Here is a 21,205-nt window from a genome sequence, read left to right on the forward strand (position 1 = left end):
GCAGAAAAATATCTCAGCTAGTTGCCTAGCAACTAGACCACATGATTTTTGTTCCCTCTCTTCTCTTAACTTCATGAGCAGATGAATAAGGAGTGTGTGTGTAAAAGTGATGCCCTTCATGCATAATGTGAATTGTGCTGGTTTTGGGTTCACGCACGCAGAATGAGGGCTGGCATAAAACATAATTTTAATCTGCAGAGTCAATCAACAAGTTTGTACAGCTGTTTCAGGGCCACCTCTATTTCAGCAGCCTGATGTCACCTTATGAAGGCATGCCCAGAAATTATCAATTTTTAAGAAAGGGCTGACCATGGTGCACCAAATAAGGGAATGCTTTTAAATCGCCATCTATCACTGCAGGGAGGAGGTCCTCTCACTCACTGGTGGTGGGTAGCCCCCTGCCTGCCATTAAATTCTCTTCCTGAGCAGGCTAGCTGGTAGCATTGAGAGGTTCATCAGCGACTGTTAATTATTCCGGGAAGAATGTAAAAATATGGCTGTTGGCAAAACCTTAGCTGCGCATAGAAACCTTGCCTTCAGATAGCCTCCAGTCTGTGACTTTTGTTCTGAGCATGGGACTGAGACAGCACTGATTGGCATTTGGTCATAAATTCTTGCAGCTTGACAGGCACTCTTTTATTCCATTAATTTGTGGTCTTTTACAAGTATTGATCATGAAGTGTTTGTGACATGATGACTATATAACCTAATGGGAAGTTGTGAGACCACTCTTGAGTGATTCCACTTAGTCCTGCAAGGTCTCTGGAATGCTGATGGGAAGCTGCTCATCTATTCACTGATACCTTTCCTGTGATGTCCTGCAGGGGTCATCCTGTTCTATTTCCCATTTATAAGTCAAGGCAGGTAGCCATATTAGTCTACTGCAGCAGAACCAACAGAATCCTATGGCACTCTGCAGCTTAAGAAATTATCATGGCCTAAGCTTTCAGGTAACTAGGGCCCACTTCCTCACTTGGTAGATACACACAAAAGACACACAGAGACCTGAACAGAGGGGGAAATATTTAAATACTAGAACCAAAATGCAAAAGGTATCAATAGGTCTTTTACATTTCTAGGCAGAGTCAAATGTATACACGCTAACAACAAAGCGACCCATTTATAACAGTACATCTCATGTTAACATGCTTTTCATTATTATGCCGATGGAACACCTAAATGCCCCATCTCAGCCCAAATTCGCTAATAAACTCTAGTTCAGTAGTTTTATGCTGCAGGCAGCCTTATTCTTCAGTTGTATCTGAAGTGCCTTGGCAAATCTCTCTCTCTCTCTCTCTCTCTCTCTCTCTCTCTCTCTCTCTCACACACACACACACACACACACACTGCCCTTCATCAAAATATCTCAGGGCGATTGAAATACTCTCCCACCAGTTTCTGTATTTTAAAATGTCAGATTTCTAGCCATTTATACTCTTACAAAACTCTTACATTACTCTGGTTTTTGTTTAGCAGCAGCAGCAGCAGCAGCAAGAGTCTGTTGGCTGGCTATAGCATGAATCCCACTGGGAGATGTGTACATGACTAAGCCCCTGTTGGTATGACTGATGTTGTGAGGTTCTGCCATGGTGCAAAAACATGAGGTTGTCAATGGCCATGTGCTGCTGTGTTTGGCTTGGTGACTCAGAACTTGTGCAGGCTTGGTCCAAGCAAAACTTCTCATTAGAAAGAAGGCATGAATGGTGAATGAAAATTCTGGCCGTCAGGGGTCTGAAGCTGATAGAGACATGAGATGCTGAGGGAGATTGATTGGAAGGAAGCACAGGCCTGCAAGGGTCAGGTGGGAATGCATTGCCCATCAGGCGAGTTTGTCTGGTTTCAACTTAAAGAGTAGAGACTTTTGCTAAGGACTGAAAGCTGTGAGTTTTTTGTTGAGCCTTTTGTTCTTTTATACCACAGACATCATTCGCAGTGATATTGCCTTGGATAAACAGAAAGGCTGCAAGATTGCCCAGCACCCAGACATCATGTTGGAGCTACAGAGGGAAAAGGCAGCTCAGATGCACCTGGTTCTCCTCAAGGAGCAGTTTTCCAACACTTACACCAATCTCACACTAACAGGTAAGGTTGCAAGGCCATCATGAGCCAAGGATCTGCCCTCATTGCTGAGACTCTGGTAGGACAAATTGCTGCTTGTTTCATGGTGAGAAGAGAAAGCAGGTGGCTCCTGAGCCATGGCAGCTCACAGTCGGCAGGAAATGTTACACAAATTAAAATGTAATCTAGAGTGTGTCTCCTCACTTTGCTGGCAACTTGGATGTTGCCAATTTCAGAATGCAAGAGAAAGCGACAATCTGACCGTGTTACACATAAACCAAAATCTGTGCCCAATAAGATAGAAGTCAGAGAAGGGGAATAAATACTAGGGAAACCCACAGTGTGTTCATTCTTCTATTTGATGGTCTCCTGTAACAGCAATAATGAGTTGGGTTGCTTAACAGCTTCTTGGGACACAGACAGACTCCTGGATTTGATTTAAGCAGCAAGAGGTGATCTGTGACTTTGAGCAGCGTTTTGATGCAGCCAGAACAACAAGAAAAATGATTAGCACATGCCCTTTAAAATGAAGTGAAAAATAGCTGTTCCTTGAGTATTTATTTATTTAGAAATATGTGTATATAGCCTACCCTTTATCAGAACTGATACCAGGGCAGCAGGGTATGACATTAAACAACTGAATTTATACATAAACAATAGATAAGCCCATAAAAATATATACACATGGGGCAACTATGAAAGGGCAGTATAGGCTAAAACAACCATTCCCTTACAAACATTTAAAATTCCTGAGTGAACAGGTAAGTTTTAATATGGTGCAGAAATGATATCAATGTCTGTGCCAGTTGGGTATGTAATTCCACAAATGGGGCACCACCAAGGAGAGGCTTGCCTTCAGGTATTTGGGTCCCAAACCATTTAGGGCTTTAAAGGCTGGCACCAACAAATTGAATTGGACTTGGTAGTGAGTAGGAAGATATATCATTGTTAATCTGGCAGCACCTCTTTATATGTCATATTCCTGACTCATCTTAGGTTTCTGCTGGGACCGGAGTGCCTCAATTTAAATATCTCTTATTACACATCCTAGGCATAAACCAGGGGCAGTCATCTTCTCTGGAAGGGCCACTCTATTCTTCAGATAGTGATCTGGGGACCAGAAAGGTATATGACTCAGATTTGACCTTTCCACATTCAAAGCCAAAGAGAGACATATCATTCAGAGAACAAACTATCACAACAAAAAACTAAAGGCAAGCTTTTTACCGCACACACATTGATTTTTTTTTTAATAAATATTTTATTAAGGATTTTCTTGTTTTACAGAAGTAAGTGTAATGCCTCGTATTTTTTTTCCCATGTAACATTTTTACAAATCCGTTTCATTTGTTGAGGCATTAGGGGGAGAAGAAAAAAAGGAAAAAAGAAAGGGGGGTGAAGAGAGGGAAGATGGATGGGGGTGGGGCCGGGTGGCGGTGTTTCTATTATATTTAATGTATGTAGAGTTTGGTGTCAGCGTTGCTTGTGTTGTTCACTTGTGTTCCTTTGGTGGTGAGAGAGGTTGGGGTTGGCCTAGGGTGTGATTGTTTGCTTGTGATTGGCTGTGGTGATCTTTGTTTTCGTGTGTGAGTGAGGTGGGTGGGTGTTTTGGATCAGGTTAGCCATATTGATTTGCATGCTGTTGGTGGATTATTGTCATTGTCCTGTTGGGCTGTGTATGTGATAAAGGGGAGCCGTCTTCTTCTGTTTGTCCCCGTGTCCGCACACACATTGATTAAAATATGATCGAGTTACCAGTAGGGATGGGAGAGAAATCTTAATGACAAGCTACCTAATTTGTACTTCCTTAAATAATACTTGAACTTATGAACCAACTGTCCATTGGAATTTTCGCTTTGCCAAATTTTGCAATGAAGTTCTCCATTCGTATAATGTGTATTAAAATATGCACATTAGCGAGAGGCATGTCTAAAAATGCATATGTCAGTGAAAATGTGAGCTTCTCATATGCACAGTTTTGTGTGTAATTTTGTGTAACAGACATAGTTTTGCAACCAATTTTCTCTAAAATGCTGCATTTTTATGTGTTAGAGAAAACTGGTTGCAAAAATATGTCTGTTATGCAAAATTACACACAAAATTGTGCATATGAGAAGCTCACATTAACATGTTGATCCTTTTTTTGTGAGAACCTTTTTTTTTTTAAACTGCAAGCTGATATGTAAATGCCAAGAGGTGAACTTGAGACTGGAAAAATGAGAGACCAAAATTGACAGTTTTGCCCATCTCTAGGTGCCAGTAGCTAGCTACGTTGCTGGGTGCAGCCAGCCTTCAGACGAGCGTTTGGCCACCTGTGAAGTAAGCTCCCCTTTATTTGAAAATAAATAAATAAATCTGATTGGGGGGGGGGCTGCAGTTTTTATGAGAGATGTAGCCCTGGGATGCTGTTCTTCAAGAGGCAACAGCTACCACTGCCTTCCTCTAAGATGCACTTGGTTAAGAGGAAGCGTTAGCAGGCCTAGCAGAAATTGTCTGACGACTTTCACCCTGGGCCTCTGCCCTAACAAGCAACACAAGTCTTTTTGTAGCTCTTTAGCACTCCTCAAAATAGCCGTGCAAGGATTTCAAGCTTTTTCCCCTCTCCCTGCCCTCACTTGCTTTAGTAGAAGGGATGCAGCAATTACTAAATTTGGTGTCCTTGAAACCAAAGCAGCACATGCACTTTGTGTGAACCCAGTAAATATTAAAGAGCAAATATAAAAGAGATAATGGTCCAGATGGAGCCGAGTGGCTGTTTCTATTACGGGTGTTGTTTGAATTATCCATGAAATGGGTCCTGGAATGACTGACAGGCTGTGAGGTAGTGGGGAGAGCTGCAGGGCACTCGTAAATGTCCTGCCTGGCTAGTGGGAGGACAGAAGAGAAGGATCTAGTTCTCCCACCTCTGGCCAGTGGGTGGCAGCGGAAAGCCCCACCAAGAAGTGCCCAGGTTTTCACCAGAAACGAGGCCCAGGTTTAAAAAGAATCCCTAGTTCCCAAGGTTTTTGGATGGGTGCTGAGTTTGTGTGACATGAACATCTATGTCAGCCTTTTGAACATGACAGTGCCCCATGCTTTGTGGGGAGAAAACAGGAGGTATCCAGGGCTGGAGGCTTTCCCAGTCTCTTGAGAAGACACCTAGCTGTGACAGATCTCCAGACTTGTGCCTGCATGATGTTTGGGCAGGATCCCTTCAAGCCATTTATCATTTTGTGTAACATAATCCCCTCAGCTGTTTATTCCCACTTGAGCGCTTGGAATCTCCCCTGACAACTTGCTTACTCTCCAGTAAACAAACTTCCCCCAGAAGGGAGGGTCTTCCCCTCCTGTGCTAGTCTGCACGGCAGTTTCAAAGAGGCCTAGGGCATTGCTTGCATTTTTGCCTGGGACCTAGTGCCCGAGGGGGCACCCAGTTATTGCAGTCTCTTGGCCTTTTAAAGTGTGTTTATGTTGGGAGGATAGAAAATTTCGGCTCCAGGTGCCTCTGTGAGGCAAAACGTCTTTCAAGTGGCAGGGCTGCACGCAGCCTCCTTGGGTGAAATCGATGTAGCCTGATAATTGTTAGGAGGTTTAATCTCTCATTTCATAAATGTAACTTAGCTCTGTGTTCTTAGTGGGTAGAACATAATATTTATATATAACTAGACAGAGCCATGTAAATATTTCTCTTTCCTATGATGGATTCTATCATTTTGGTTGTGTGTATGGGATGGGATGAGATGACTGGCTGAGGGGGCAATTGCACCTGCTCCTTCAGGATCAGAGGACAAATACTTGCAGGAGAAAAATGCATCAGGCAGGGGTTTTCTGGGGCGGAGTGAGGTGTAGGGAGTAAACTGTACAAGTGTCAAGGGGCCCCTCCAGCATGGTGTGTTCTTCTTCACACAAAAATATTGCCTTATTGGTGGGTTTATTCTGCTTTAGTATGTTCTGTGATTTCCCCTCAATGCTACCACATTACTGCTGCCCAGAGCGACTATAGTGCAACAAAAGGGGGACAAAAATAAACCAGAACACTTGTGGTATAAAAAGTTACAGGGTTTCGGCAGGAAATTACAGGATAGCCACTGACCAGGGGCGAACCGGTATCACCTCTCCAAAACATTCGCAGGTGCAAACAGTATTGAAAGTGGGGCCATGTGTGGCCACCCGAAAAGCATCATGAGCACAAATAATCATGAATGCACAATTAAAAGGATGCCTGGAGGAGCCCCAGGACATTCACAGCGTCACCACTTTCTTTATCAAGCCTTGTTTTGACACCAGATGAACGTAGACTACACAGCTGCCTCTGAGCATGAAGCTCAACCTCTTTCACAAATGGCATCTTCCTGATATTCCAGAGAAAATAACAAGCTACGGTAGTTAAAATGTGTTTTGTTATCCTTTCCCACTACCCTGCCTTGCCATATGGCTAAACAGAAGAGCAAAGATAAGAGGTAGATATCTGTGAAATGGCTGCGTTTGTACCTATGCTAAAGGCTTTGGATCAGTTTCTGACAGAAAATCAGCCTTCAGTGTGCAGCTTTTATTTGACTATGGCTTGATCACCTTTCAGCAGATGACAGACTGCTTTTCCCACACTCCATTTTCCTTATCATACACCAACAGTGAGAATGATATGGCCATGAAATAGAGTAATTTAGATTCTCATCTTGCTGTGTGGCCTAGTGTAATGTGTTTTGAACCTGCCACAGGCCTAGGAATGATTGTGGGCCATGTGAATTGGCCCTCACTTCTCTCCCAAGTTAGGTGTCCCAGTCCTGGTCCTCTGCCAATTTCTGAAACCTGGCTGTTTGGACAGTGTCCTATTTGGAATGCAGCAGAGCCAGTTTTGCTTGTGAGTGAGTGTCTGAGAAAGCCATTCTGGGATGAAAACATCACCTCAACTGGGACCTAGCAGAGGCCACTTATATTTATTTTCAGTGCTTATATCCCCCACTTCAAACAAATTTTCAAGTGCACTAGTAACATATTTCAAGTTTATCAAATACTATAAATTGAGTATGAGACTTGCCGCCACCAATGGCAGAACCATGTGTGCTTACCCTACAGTTGTGGCCAAGGGTGAGGAAGTGCAGGTGGAACAATGAAATATGGAACAATGAAATATGATTCAATGTAGCACCCCAGGGCAGGGAAATTTCCTTCTACTTCAAGGATGTGGAAGCTTTTTCAGCCTGAGGGCCGCATTCCTTTCATAGAGAAACTTCTGGGGGCCACCTGCCCTTGGTGTGTGAGGCAAAAGAGGCATGCAACAGTCAGAGGTTGTGCTAAAATGTACATCCTTTCTGTGGCTGGCTGTGGAAAGATTAGCATTGACCCTGCTTTTGCTTTCCATAGGGGGAGTTGCAATCACTTCCAGAACTATATTAATTGGGACTGCAAGGTTTCATCTGTAGATTAGTTACTGATTAATTGTGAATTAATTGGTGGTGGGGAATCTTGTGCCAGTTTTGGTTAAGTTTTGTTCATTTTTGCGGCTATTTTATTTCTGGTATGTTACCATAATAGGGAATGTACAAGAAAATATTAAAGGTGCCTGTTCTAACAAAGGATGGTAACATTTGCTTTTTATACTATGAGTTATGTCAACATACATCACTGTGTCAGAGAAGCAACAAAGAAGTGACATGCTTATTTATTTAGATTTAATCAATTAATGGATTAGTCAGCAAAAGCATATGAATAAGCAGCTCAAATTTGTTTTGTGGCCCCAGCATTTATCATGCTTGAAGGGACAAATTACTTCTTGGGGCTTAGACTGTGGATATGAAACACTCCCCCAGCACGTGACTCTTGGCCCCATGTGTGCAGACATCCGGCTCTGTGCCTGGATTGGAAGCCTCATGCTGATTTAACTAATCACTTCCTTGAGAAGGGCAAAATGAGCATTTCTCTGCTCGTCTTGAAGGCAAGAGCCTAGGAGACCCTGCAGGGCTTCTGTTGGGGCTGCCCCGAGGAGGAATTTACTGCCAGAAAGGACATGACCTGACTGCAGGCTCATTAATGGCAGCCAGATGTGGTGCTGCTGCTGCTACCATCCCAACATCCTGCAACTAGGAGTGCCTGCTGTGGTGAGTGAAAACACGGCTGACCTGTCAGGCCTCAGGCTGGCCATGTACTCTGCAAAGCCCTTGCCTAACACTAAGCATGGGAGAAGAATTCAGTGTGCATTTAAAGCCAGATTTAGCAAAACATAGCTATCCTTGAAAATTTGTGCTTGACTGAATGCTGTGATGCAGTTCTCCAACTAACCAACTAAGTATTGCTTACAGAAATGCATATATTAGGCAAAAATGTCAATGAAAATGAATATATAAGTGAAAATAATATACCAAAATGCATTGTTCTGGAAGTTGCTTGCATAAATTAGTCAAAATTGTGTACAAAAATGTGTTCGCTAGGAGAAATTTTGCACAAAAGTGCTGAAGAATTCTCATGTGGATTTTTTAAAAGAAAATTTTAAAATTGCTGCAGAAATGTGGAGAACTGAATTTAAGACTGAAAAAAATGAGAAACTGAAGGAACCAACCGAGATCTTTCTATTGCTACGTAACACTTGCTGTCACTGCAAATATCTCATAGTCTTACGGCTTTCCCTGTGAGAAAAAGCTTTTATATGGAATTATCCTCCATGCATGCAGTGTGGCCCAGCTCTTAAGTGCTGCTCTTCCATGGTTCATACTGGGAAGAGGATGGATGGGGAGCCAACACAAAGGACGTTATTCCTGTTCTACAGTGGAACCTCAGGTTGCAGACGTAATCCGTGATGGAGGCACGTCTGAAACCCAAAGCGTTCGCATCCTGAAGCACCGGTGTGATTTGGCGCTTCTGCGCATGTGTGAGCCGCGAAACCTGGAAATAACCCGTTCTGGTACTTCCGGGTTTCCCACAGTCCGCAACCTGAAAACATGTAACCTGAAGCAGCTGTAACATGAGGTATGACTGTATCTTCATTTACTGCAGCAGACTCTAGTGCCACTGTCTGTAAACATAGTCACGTTGACTAGCAGACAAAGAGCTTGCCCCTGTTTATGTAAGTATACTTTCACCAAATGTCTTGCAAACATCAGCATAGTTGCACATGCCAACCATGCCTAGCTCTGCTGAAGGGGAAAATAATATTGAAATGTCAAATGGAAATAAATCTAGTTTTGCCAAAGCTTCCATTCACAAGAGACCACATTTTAATTAGTGCCTTCCAACTTCCTTTAGAAAGTTATTTGACTTCAATTAGCTGAACTGGCACATTGTTAGGGAGCAGGACAGACTGGATAGCTGAGCTTTGTGTCAGGCATAGCAGTGGCCTAAATTTTTCCAGTGTTCAGTAAAGCACTGTGCAATCTCTGTAGAAGCACTTCACTTATTTTAAAAAAGGCACCTTCAGCCATCTAACTTTAAAATGGGCCGAGATGAATAGAAATAATAGCCAGTGAGATATTCACAATCCTAATTTCTTATGTATCAGGGAACATCCCCTGGGTTAGAGGGTATATGGAGATTCTGTCCTGACATCAGCTTGACTTATATGTATACATCTTCTACACCATAAAATATTCTGTCTGCTCCACTTTGAAGAAGCTAATGATTGGCAGCATGTATCTAAAACCTGCCCCAGTATATTTCTTTCTCTAACCAATCTTTGATAGTGATGCATCCACTTAGATGTGACTTACACATGTACGTATATCACTTTATCATTAATGCTCAGTGATGCCGGGGGATGTGTGACCAGTCAACATTGAAAAGTATTGTGTTTGAGTTGACAATCAGGCAATATTATCCTCTTTGCAGTTATTAGTCTGGAATGGCTCAAATCATTAGCTGTATGTGCAAAGTGATAGGAGTGATAGCTTTTGTTTATTACACTGTGCATAGTACTGGACATATCTAAACAAAAAATAAATAAATCATTTTGTTCAGTTAAAAATGGCTAAACTCTCCATCTATCAATTTCCCTCTTATATTGGAATGACGCAGAACCAACATGTTCACAGGTCATGGTTGTTGTCTTCATCAATTTCATGTGAACAAGTCACAGGTATAGTGCCTCACAGGAACAACATTGAGAAAAGAATGTTCAAGCATATTTTGAAACCTCCACGGGTTCTCCCTCCTTTTCTGCTGACTGGTGTGCGCATGTACTCTCTCCCTTCGTCTCTGGTCCCTTTGCTTCCCATCTCTTTACTTCTCTTATCATTGGCTTATATGTACTGATGTCATAGCAGGGCATTTCAGGAACAACTGCCAGAGCCCCTCTATGTGCTATTGGATGCTGCAGAATTCATAGTGGTGTGGGTGAATTGTATTTTATATTGTCATGATCTGCCTTGAACTTTTTAAATGGAAGGTGGTATATAAAATGGTTTTTTTTAAATGAAGAAGAACTCTGTTGCAGGCAACTTTTATTAAACTGTACAGGTAGGACATCCAGATTCCAATGGCCAAGAATTCTGAGGGAGAAAGATCTCTCTTTTGGTCTCAGATAAAAATTCTGGCCAACCTTACAGGGCCATTAAAAGTGTCATTGAGATTATGCATGGAACCTGATTTGAACCTTCTTTAAGCATTACATAACTGGTACCACTGTCACCTGTCCTTTTCCTTTGACATTTGTCTTTAAGACATTTATTATCATTTGCCTGTCTGAATAAAGTATTCCTTTCCAACAGAGCTGCTGGGTCCAGATTCCAAAAGAGCCTTGAGATCTTTCAGAGTTGATAAAAGGACTTATCTTGTCTCTGCTGCTGTGTGAGGGAAACACTGTGCCTGCCAGTATCATTTGAGAGGCTTCACTTCAAGCTGCTCTGTGGGCAACATGTTTGGGTGAAAAATACTAGACCTTCATTTTGAGCTCACGTGCAGCACTTGTGCTTAAATATATGATCCAAAGCTCTGTGCACACGGGATCGTTCCTTTTTGACCTGGGAAAGGATACACTTTGCGCTTGGATGCGATGCGCAAGCTCCTTTACTTGGATGGGGCATTTTCTTTTCTTAGATGAAAACAAGTAGCCCAAATGTATAAGAGATTCTGGATTACACTCCAGCTATGATAATTATCTCCTGCCAACCTAGCAGTTCGAAAGCACGTCAAAGTGCAAGTAGATAAATAGGTACCGCTCTGGCGGGAAGGTAAATGGCGTTTCCGTGCACTGCTCTGGTTCGCCAGAAGCGGCTTAGTCATGCTGGCCACATGACCCAGAAGCTGTACGCCAGCTCCCTCGGCCAATAAAGCGATATGAGCGCCGCAACCCCAGAGTCAGCCACGACTGGACCTAATGGTCAGGGGTCCTTTTACCTTTACGATAATTATGTTACTATCTCAATTTAAACTGAATCAATTTACAGATATACTTGGAATGTATTTTTCTTGAAGTTTTTCCCCTTTTCATGTAGGTTACTTATATTTGCATTTTAAAGTGTTCATTTTAGGCAGAAAATGATTTAACCACAACTACCCTCATGTTCCTTGAGCTGAAAAACAAAGGGTATGATCACATGTTTTAATTATTGTCTGTAAGCAGCCCTGATTGACTCATGTTAGTAAAGTGGGTTGTACTCGTAAATGAACAAACAAATAAAACAAAACTCTGCCTTCTATGCTGGACGTGGGAGTCTGGATCTAGGCATATGCCAGCTCTAATTTCTTCATGGTATTTGCAATGGCTGAAGGCATCTTTGCATACCCCATCCTGATTCTGCTCAACAACACAACACCCCCATATTAGTGATTATGAAATGGTTTTATTTTGCATTATGAAAATGCTCAAGATTTGCAGAACCTCCAGGAAATACAAGATGTGCCAGATCTGTTGGGCAGGTACTCAGAATACTTCCCTTTTTGCTTAGCCCTAGTAGGAATGCTCACTCAGAATAAACCCCACTGAGATCAGTAGACCATATTTCCTAGACAGCATGTCTGAAAAACCTTGTAGTTAAAACTTCACCCTCAAAGGGCTATCACCCACAGAGCTCTCTTAGCCAATTTTAAGGTAGGATTTTGTTCAAGGGGTGAGATAGTTAACTGCTATACAACAGCTCTGTGCAACGGTATATGTAAGCTGCTGGAGTTCCTGTGAGGAAGGAGAGTGGGAAGGAATGCTGTGGTCATGGTGCTGATGGGGTCATTGCTCATTCTTTCATCCGGGTCTTGAGGGACATGTTTCTGATGACAGATCAATTCTTCATTGTCGGGATTCCTGCACAGTTTAGAAGGAAAAGCAAAGGAAGAAGGAACAGTGGGTGAGTTTGCATCTGGATTATCATTCAAGCGGCCACAGGGGTTACTATAACTGGTGGGGGCGCTACCTGCTGCTAGGAATACAGTCTGACTCCAGTGCTTTGCTTGACTCCAAACCACTTCCCCATCTGTCTAGCCATTCCTTGTCTACAGCTCCTCTTGCTCTCCTGTTTTGGTCAGTTCCAAATGAGATCCTGACTTAGTGGCTGCTAAGGGCTACAGCCCATTTTATTCTTTTTATGATCCCCCACCCCTTTCTTCTCTGATGAACTCAAGATGGCATACGATTTGCAGGCGGTTGTGATCCAGAAGCTCTGGTTGCTCAAGTGAATTTCAAAAAAATAGACAACCATATGTAATTATAGCCTTGACATTTTTTAGAAATTCATCTTTTAGCCAGGACAAGACTCATAGTCCTGATGGTCTAACTTCCTATTGCATGTGCACCTATTTGTGTGCATTATTGTTCCAGTAATGTGCTGAGGAGCACAGGGGCTTTGCAATTATGGAAGCTTAAGTAGGTCACACTAATTGAGACAGATCAATATGACTTTTTATAGACTAGAGCTGTGGTTGGTATTTGGCATACTCAACTTCTGATTGATCTCTATGGTAGGGACAAATTAATAATAATATATATATATGGTTGTGATCTTGTAAGTAACATTTGCATGAATTCTGGATGCTACCACCACTGCTTTCATGATATTATAGCGCTGCATGAAATGCTTTTTCCTACCAATGAATTACAGGGTGTGACTGGCAATTCACACTGGACAGAAGAGTAGCTGAGTAACATTTAGGGAGAAATGGGCTTGAGAGGTAGGTCACCTTTGCTCCTTCCAGCACAGCTGGGTCACCACGCCAGGAACTGCAGCTATTGAATTACCCAGAAGAAATAGAACGGGTGGGGAGACTCCTTTTCGGAGTGAAATGCAAACTCATTGGCAAGGAAGCAAGAGGAGCAGCTTTGAAGGGAGAAGTTAAAGCAGATTCCAGCAATACTCCATTAAGTAATTAGGGGGCACGGGGGATGGATCCGTCTGAGATGCTCAGTTACCCCTTTTCTTCCTTCTGCTGGGCACTCCCTAAACCGGATCACCTGGGGAAGCTCTTTTAAGGAGCTCCAGATGGGCTGTCTGTGTGTGTAAAACGCTGCCTCCAGCTGTGGCCAATCACTCCTAGCCAGCCAATCTGCCTTTCTGCTGGAGCCCGCGGCAGCCACACTGCCCATTCGTCACGCTTCTCCGATTGCAGCGCTCTGGATAGCTTCTCCGGGCCTTGTCTGGCTCTTCCTCTCTTGTTTTATCATCCACCCCCTCCATGAGCTAATGTAGTAACATCTCTTCATTGGCTATAAATTCAGGGAAGAGCCATAGATAAAATATGGCTCTGCACAGGAAGATGGGGAAACATCTGGTTTTTAGCCCTTAGATTCAGTCTTCACTTGTCTCCTATGACAATGTCACTGTTTGTGCACGTGTGAAAAAGAGAGCTGATACATCTGAGCCAGCCCAACTGGATAATTTGGAAGAAACAAATGGCGGGTGGGGGAGCAGAGTAAAATGTTTTTATTTGGATATGCAAAGAATCATGTTGAGTCCAAAACTTTTCCTAACAAGGGAACTGTACAAGCTGCCTCCATGGCTAGTTTGAGAGGCTGGGTGGTCCAGGCCTCTTCCTTCTCCTTGACGAGCTGCTGGATCTCTGAACATTCAGTGAGGAAACAGCTGATTAGATGCCTCAAAAGCAGCAATGACGCGAGAGCCCTGGGAGAATTCTAGAAGAACATCAATAGTTTATTTAATGGTGGACTCTTCAGGCAGTGTTCCACTGTGTTTCAGTGTGACAATGAGGCACTGGGTTTAAAAAGAATGAGGGTGTATGTGAGAGAGAGCGATTAGCTTAATGAGCAGAGAGTGGCTGAGTAGGTATCTGGAAAACTATTGAGCTTCCACAGTTTTTCTGATCGGAAGGAGGTGAATCCTTGTGGAAATTCTATGCTTTTTCAGATTCACCTCTTTCTGATTTGAGCCCTAATACCCTGAATCCAAATTTGGCTGCATTTTGTGCTATATCTACTTGCCCGATAATTTGGGGAGTGGAAGGAGGAAAAGAGTTTTTCCGCTGGGTGAACTGTTCTTATTGTGTCTAAAGGGCTAAGTAGTACAGATGCTCAGTCTGCATATTCTTTGTTATTCAAAACAAGTGTCAAAGTTCTTTGGCCTTAAATAGCAAAGGCAGAAGCAAGAGACCTTTCTAAGTCTGTTTTAAAACAAAATTCACATGTGGGTTGGAACAAGAACTCACCCTTTCCAGATGGGTGACAAGGAAATCAACAAATTGCCTTCAGTCATTCTTTAGACTCCACCCAGGTCTAGATTCTGCCCAGGCCATATTTTAGCACCTCCTAGAAAGAATACTGCCTCCTCCCTCTATAAGCTATAGGTAATGAAAGAACCCTATCAGCGCTTTCCTGCAGGATCATAACCAGTTGCCAAGGGAAGGCAGCTTCCAATACCAGGCCTTACTCTGTTTTATGTATATGGAGATAAGTGGAAAATGAAAAGTTGGAGAGAAGCAAAAGCAATTGGAGTGATCAATGAAGCACAAAAGACCCATATCTGATCCACCTTTTATGGCAGTAACATGCCAGGTCAGACTGGGTTTCTGCAACTCGCCTTGGAATGTATTGTTGGAATATACTACAAGGAAGTGTCTTCCCAAAAAAGGCAGCAAGTTGAAGTTCACCAACCTGTCACCCTTGATTTGGCACCCCTGCAGCCTTGTGTTGCCTTCCCAAAGGCAGGTAGGGAGGCGGACAGCTTTGGGAAGGAGGCATGAAGGCTCTGGCAGAGTCCTGGAGCCCTCCCACTTCCTTCTCAGATCTGGGAAAGCGCTAACTAGGTTTTGGAGAAGATGAAGGAGCACTCCAGGACCCTTGCTTATCGGGCTTGGAGATAGTACCCCTTTGGCTAAGGGCCCAGTGCATGTGCACTGCTCGCACAGCCCTAAATCCACCCTTGCAGATTCATGCTGCCCAGGACTCAACAAATCTACCTGCTTTCCTCTTGACAGTCATAGAAACTGTAGAGACTTGAGTACACTTGCTCTTGAATCCTAGTAAACAGAATATCAATGTATATTCGGTGGCTTCTATTGTTATAGCTGTCTACCTGTTCCTATCAGAAATTATCAGTTGATGAGAGTTATCTGAATTATCCAAGGAGGCTCAAGTCTTCATAGCAAAGCTCTTCTGGATTAAGAAATCTCTTCCTTTGCCAACTGAAGCACGATCTGCCTTTATCTGTTGTCTCCAGATACTCTGAGATATTCCAAATATTTAAATAGCCCAAGACCATCTGCTGAGTACAGCGGCCCATAAGGTTGTAGCACACGTCAAAATGCTCTTAAGAGCCACTGTGCTAATAAAAGGCTGGATAATCTTGATCCCTAAGTATACATGCATGGCCGCTTGCCTCACTTTTTACCTCTGTTGGTGAACTTGCTTGCTCTGCTGGGGGGCAGGGTGGGAGAAAGAAAGGAAAGATTTGGCTGTGTAAGGGTTAGATTAAATATTGTGGCCTTCAGTGTTCTGACACCTTACCTAACAAAGATCGAGTTGTGGGATGAACCCCCCCCCCACCTAACTGCAACCTGGCTTGCATTCAAGGATTGCTGAGGAAAGGCTGCAGCTGACATCATGAGCACATTTTACTTCCTTTTAAGAGCTTCTTTCTCCAATTGTCAGCCATTGTAGATGGAATTGCTCGATGATTTAATTGCATGATCACATCTAGGAGTGTTTGGTCTTGGTGTCCAACAGTTCATTTATGTTTGTCCCAACTCTGAATTCCCAGCCCTAGAAGTATTGCAGAGAAAAGAGTCTCCATTTGATGGAATGCCATGGACACAAACTTTAGAAAACGAGCCTCCTGAGCCATCTTGAAGGTGTCTGGCACCAGGACAAGTCATTAGTCAATCCTGAAATAATCATCAAGCAGAGGAACAGCTTATTTTATATACTGTTTCTTAGAGTTAAACACTTCCCCATATTCCAGCACTGATTGGAGCCTTGAATTCTTTCCAAGTGTTCAACCTGTAAAGATATTTGAGAACCCCGGGACCTAGTAGTAGCTTTCCAAAAAATGATAGATTTCACTTGAATTTTCACAAATGGAAAACCACAACTCCCCCATAGCTGCAAAGAAGCAGCTGTCACACCAGGTACACTGTATGAGAAAACACTTTTTGAAAGCTTCAGGGATTTCCTATTATCTGGAAGTCTGTAGTGCTCTTAAAATTTGTGAAGAAAATGTTCTCCCCCCTCCTTTTACAGGCACATTTGCCTGGGATAATCAGCTGCACCTGTTTGGAAGCTGCTCTTCATGTTTTCCCCCTCATTTACAAGTTGCACGTGTTTTTGTTAATTTTTCCCAGTAACTCGTAAGTGTCAACAAGCTTACGTTGCAATTCTGGAGCAAGCTGGACATTGTTTTGCTCATGCCATCGTGTTGTGAAACATTGTGAAAGTGTTGGATAAGGCTGAAGTCGTCTGCAGAGAATACAGATTTCTGGGAGGTTTTCTCCCAGCCCTACCCGAGTCCAGGGTCCAGGAGGCAATGGGGTTAAATTCTATTGCAGTGGAGTTAACTGCTCTGTATTTAAAATGATGGTAATAGGATAATCTTCATCTGCTTTTATTGGCCAATTCACTGCCAAAAAAAATGTGAGAGTTGCTCTCTACTGGAAAATGGTTCCTATTTATAGGAGAAGAAGCTTGTGATGTCCTAGGCTCAGTATGTTCCATTCTCCCAGATCCTGTTTCTGATCTGGGTTTAATAGTGTGTGACATGGCCAGATAGGAACCGTATGGTGCAAGGCCCTGGCTTGGCCTGGGGCCTGTGTGTTTAATTCACCCCTACTCCCTAGTGTGGGAGCAAGGGGAGTTTGGCTGTGCATCTTCTCAAATGTTTCTGTCATATCACCTCTCATTTTCCAAGGCAGGCTTGACAGTGGGCCTTTTGCACATGTTGGGAGGTTTCTACCCCCTTCCTGTTGGTATAGGCCCCCACAGTCCTGGAAACACAGCTTCTATGGAGTTTCTCTGATCCCATCTGTGGTTGGACTAAAAGATAATCTGTAAACTCAAACCTGTACCAAAGGTTCTCCAAGTTGACCTTGTATCCGGAACTGTTGCCATCCATGTAAGGAGTTTGCCTATTCTGCTGTGTCTTTGGCCTCAGGCAGTTCCCCAGCCTACATTCTTTTCCCTTCTCCTTGGCCTCTCAGATTTTTTTTCTTTTAATTTCATGGCTGTTGCCTATCTGGGGACCACACAGCCCGCATTGTCCAGCTTTGGTACACAGCCAAATAGTTGACTGGCAGCAAGTTCGCTACACTACATCTGGTGGTTTCCCAGCAATGGAATCTTCTCCCAGGGCTGCTTCATATATTACTTTTATCAACACAGATGCTAATCCCAGTCGAGGGCAGGTTTCAGGCAGCATGAATGCTTTGCCCACTAGCTGGCCCTTCCTAGTCTCAGAAAGGAAATGTACATTTCATTTCCCTTCTCAGTTTGCCCAAGCACACACTGTTCTTAGAAAAGGAGCAGGGCCTCTTACAGGCCCCTGGATGCAAGGCTGCAGAAAAGACAGTCCTTTGGGTGAACAGGGCCAGCCCTACCTTTAAGCAGAGTGAGGCAACTGCCTTGGGTGGCAGATGCTCAGGGGCAGCAGTAGCAGCTCCTGGTTGTTCCAAGCCCCAGCCATTCCCCTCTGTGGTTACATGGCCTCTCCTGCCTCCCCAAATCTGTTCTAGTACCTCAGGTGTGGTGGAGCATGCTATCCCATCACCAGGGTTGAAGTAAGATCCAACTGCCAGTCTAGTCATACTCTGCACATGAAATTGGGAGGGGGTCCAATCTTGTAATTTACCTCAGGCCACATAATATCTTGGGCCAGTCCTGACTGTGGGCTCACTATGGCTCTAAAAGCCTCAGCACAGTTTCACCATTTTTTTGAGGGGAGGCACTTACAAGAAAGCTAGCGATGATAACCACACAGTGGCTTTGTCCAGAAATGTGAGATCCATCAGTAGTGAGGGCTGTGGGGTTCGTAATTTCTCTATCTGTTAGGACTCTTCTCCACCCCTGCTTCATTTCCAAAGCCTAGCGGTTGGAGTTGTAGTCAAATGCACAAGAGAACTGGGAAGGTGTATGTTGTGCCACTAAGTCCAAGTCCTGACCTAAGGCAAGGGGCCCTCAAACCAAAGCACCCCAAATACAGCCTGTGCTTTCCCCAAAAACATATATGCAGGGCCAGCAATTCTACAACTTGTTCATCTGACAAATTGTTCTCATGAATTATAAGTTTTCTGGAGACTTATTCTCTATCTTTTATTGTTCAAACCTACAAAGCTCAGTCATCTTTTATGAGGACACAGAAAAGTTTGGAGTAAATGGAGAGATTCTGAGTTGCCCCTAGTCTCCCTTTGATGAAATCCCAGTGTAGGAAACGCCCCCCCCCCTTAAGTATGGAGAGCAGTATATTTCCCTATACTATGAATACATGAATTGAACTGCCTCTATAAACATGAGCATCAATGTACTCTCAGCACGAAAACCCCAGCACTTCATACATTACAACATATATACATGGTTTGCTACATAGAGATGAATCTCTGTGTAGGAAATTGTAACATATGAAGCAGCCTTCAGCATATGGCAAAAATGGCACAACTCCAAACATATCCATTTCTGCTTCCATATTCCTTCTTCCAGAATAACCCTCTCCCCTTGTAGACTTAACCATTTACTTTCCATGTAAATTATGGAAACAGTTTGAGGAGATTGGTGTTGATGCAAGGATGTTGAGCAGGAGAAATTTTGCCTGTTCAAGTGTTTCTTTCTTTTCCCCACATATTTCCTGCTAAGGCAAAGCTTGCTTTCCCTGCTTAGCTGAACTCTGTCCCACTGAAGAATATTGCCCCATTGCTAGAGTCAGCTCTACTCTGCAGGAAGTCCAGGGCACTCTTCTTGCCCCTGCTATTTGCTCAGATATGCAACTCTAATGCCCTTATCACCTATCTGAAAAGGATTAACTTCTTTCTTTGCACATTGAAAGCACATTTATGTCTGTTCTTAGTGCAGGTCTCTATGAAACTCTCATGAAATTCAAGGTCAAAGAAAAGCACCTGCACTTTGCACTGCAACCTCTGCTCTCTTTGTTTACGGTAATTATTCTATGTCTGTCCCAGGATTGATGCCACTGCCCTGGGCAGATCATGAATGCCTTTATCTTTCCATGTTTTTCATCTAGCTCTCCTTACTGCATTAATGTTTTATAAATTCTTCTGCATTCCAAATGTCTCACATGCTCATGCGTCCCTATTCTGATCTCTCTCTCTCTCTCTCTCTCTCTCTCTCTCTCTCTCTCTCTCAATATAGACAGCAGCAGCACTAAGACCGTAGAATTTGAAGAAAGCATGATCTAGGATCTTAGACATTTTCCAAACATTACACTTCATGGAAATATTTTTTTCTGTGAGAAGCAGAAATGAAACAGCTGTCTCCTGCTCCTGCTGGGCTTGTTCCTGTGCAGGCTCCCTCTGAATTTATGCTGCAATCCTGTTGGGCAAGGGACCAGTGGCCACCTTCATGGTTGTAAGACTATGTGCCAAGCCCTGGTGTTTACATGCTTAAGTGAGATCTGGGTGGGCTTGATCAATACAGCCATTGAGCTAAAGAGGCAGCTACCACATTCAGACCCTTCATTCCAAAGCTCACAACTGACAGCTCTCAGACTAAAATGCATTCTCAGTGTCATTTGTAAAACCAACAAATCTCAAACCCAGAAGCCTTAAGTCTGATTGTGGGGAGAAGTCTCTTCTTTTGACTTGGAAAATGCCTCCATGTTAACACCAGCTCTAACTTTGAAGCATTCTTGCTTCTGCTTTATTGAACGCCAAAGGCCTTGACCCTTCCTGCATTGCTTCTCTGTAAGCCTTATAGGCTAGTGAGTACAAGATGAGATACGTACTTAGGCAACAGCTAAAATTAATGAACAGGTCTATTTATATGAGTGTCCATCAGAACCCTCTGTTTCCATTCTCTTACAAGTTCATTTCTAAACTTGCCCAGTAAATGTCATCCTGTAACTGTCCTCCTGCAACTGCTAACCTTTCATGAGTATTTTGTTTTCACATAGGTGTGATATTTTATCACCCCAGTTATGGAAAATTGTGATTCCTTTTTTCTCCAGTGCAGTGTCTCGGGGCCCCTAGTGTTGGTACTCCTGCTTCTATGATATTTTTTTCATGGTTTGGCCATTATTCTCAATGCCATAGTTCTTCATTAACCACCCAACATAAAGCTGGGACCAAATTAATCTGTAACTTTTTAATGAGGCATCCAAAAACTATCTTTCTGAAGAAAGAAGACTGAACGCAATCTTACCAGCACATCTGGAAGCTTTGATCCTAGCTACTGCGTAAAGCTGGTTGCATCATAGATCTGAAAGCTTTGCTGCCCGTGCAGATACTTTCTGTAGTGACACAGTGTGATGATAACCGACATGACATACTATGTCATCAGAAACTGAGGAGCCAAAGAAACCCACCAGATTCTAATAAGTTTCTTTCTGGAACTGTGGCATTTGGAATTTCAAATGGATTCAGGAAGGATGGGTGAGAGAGCATGGAGGGCAAAATTTCAGAATATACCTGGATAGAAAACCAGTGACTCCCATAATGTTTCCAGAGAAAACTGGGGGGATTCTATCGACTTCAAGACTGTCTCTTTTGGCATTGCCCCCAAATATACAAACTTATCTTTACATCAATAGGGACTAGAAAATTTCATTTAAAAAGCAATCAAAAGAAAGTGATTTCCAACACCAAA

The 21,205-nt window shown here is 43.2% G+C and overlaps 1 protein-coding gene across 1 annotated transcript in view; it reads left to right on the forward strand.

The window, feature by feature from the left end:
• HPSE2 (heparanase 2 (inactive)) overlaps positions 1 to 21,205 on the forward strand; it is a 119,608-nt gene that overhangs the window by 16,009 nt on the left and 82,394 nt on the right. Inside the window, exon 3 of the mRNA XM_081008429.1 lies at positions 1,921 to 2,082. Coding sequence (XP_080864555.1) covers positions 1,921 to 2,082 — 162 coding nt within the window. The remainder of the gene's footprint in view (positions 1 to 1,920; positions 2,083 to 21,205) is intronic.

Source organism: Podarcis pityusensis (assembly GCF_964106645.2).
Source record: "Podarcis pityusensis genome assembly, chromosome: 5".
Taxonomy (NCBI): Eukaryota; Metazoa; Chordata; class Lepidosauria; order Squamata; family Lacertidae; genus Podarcis; species Podarcis pityusensis.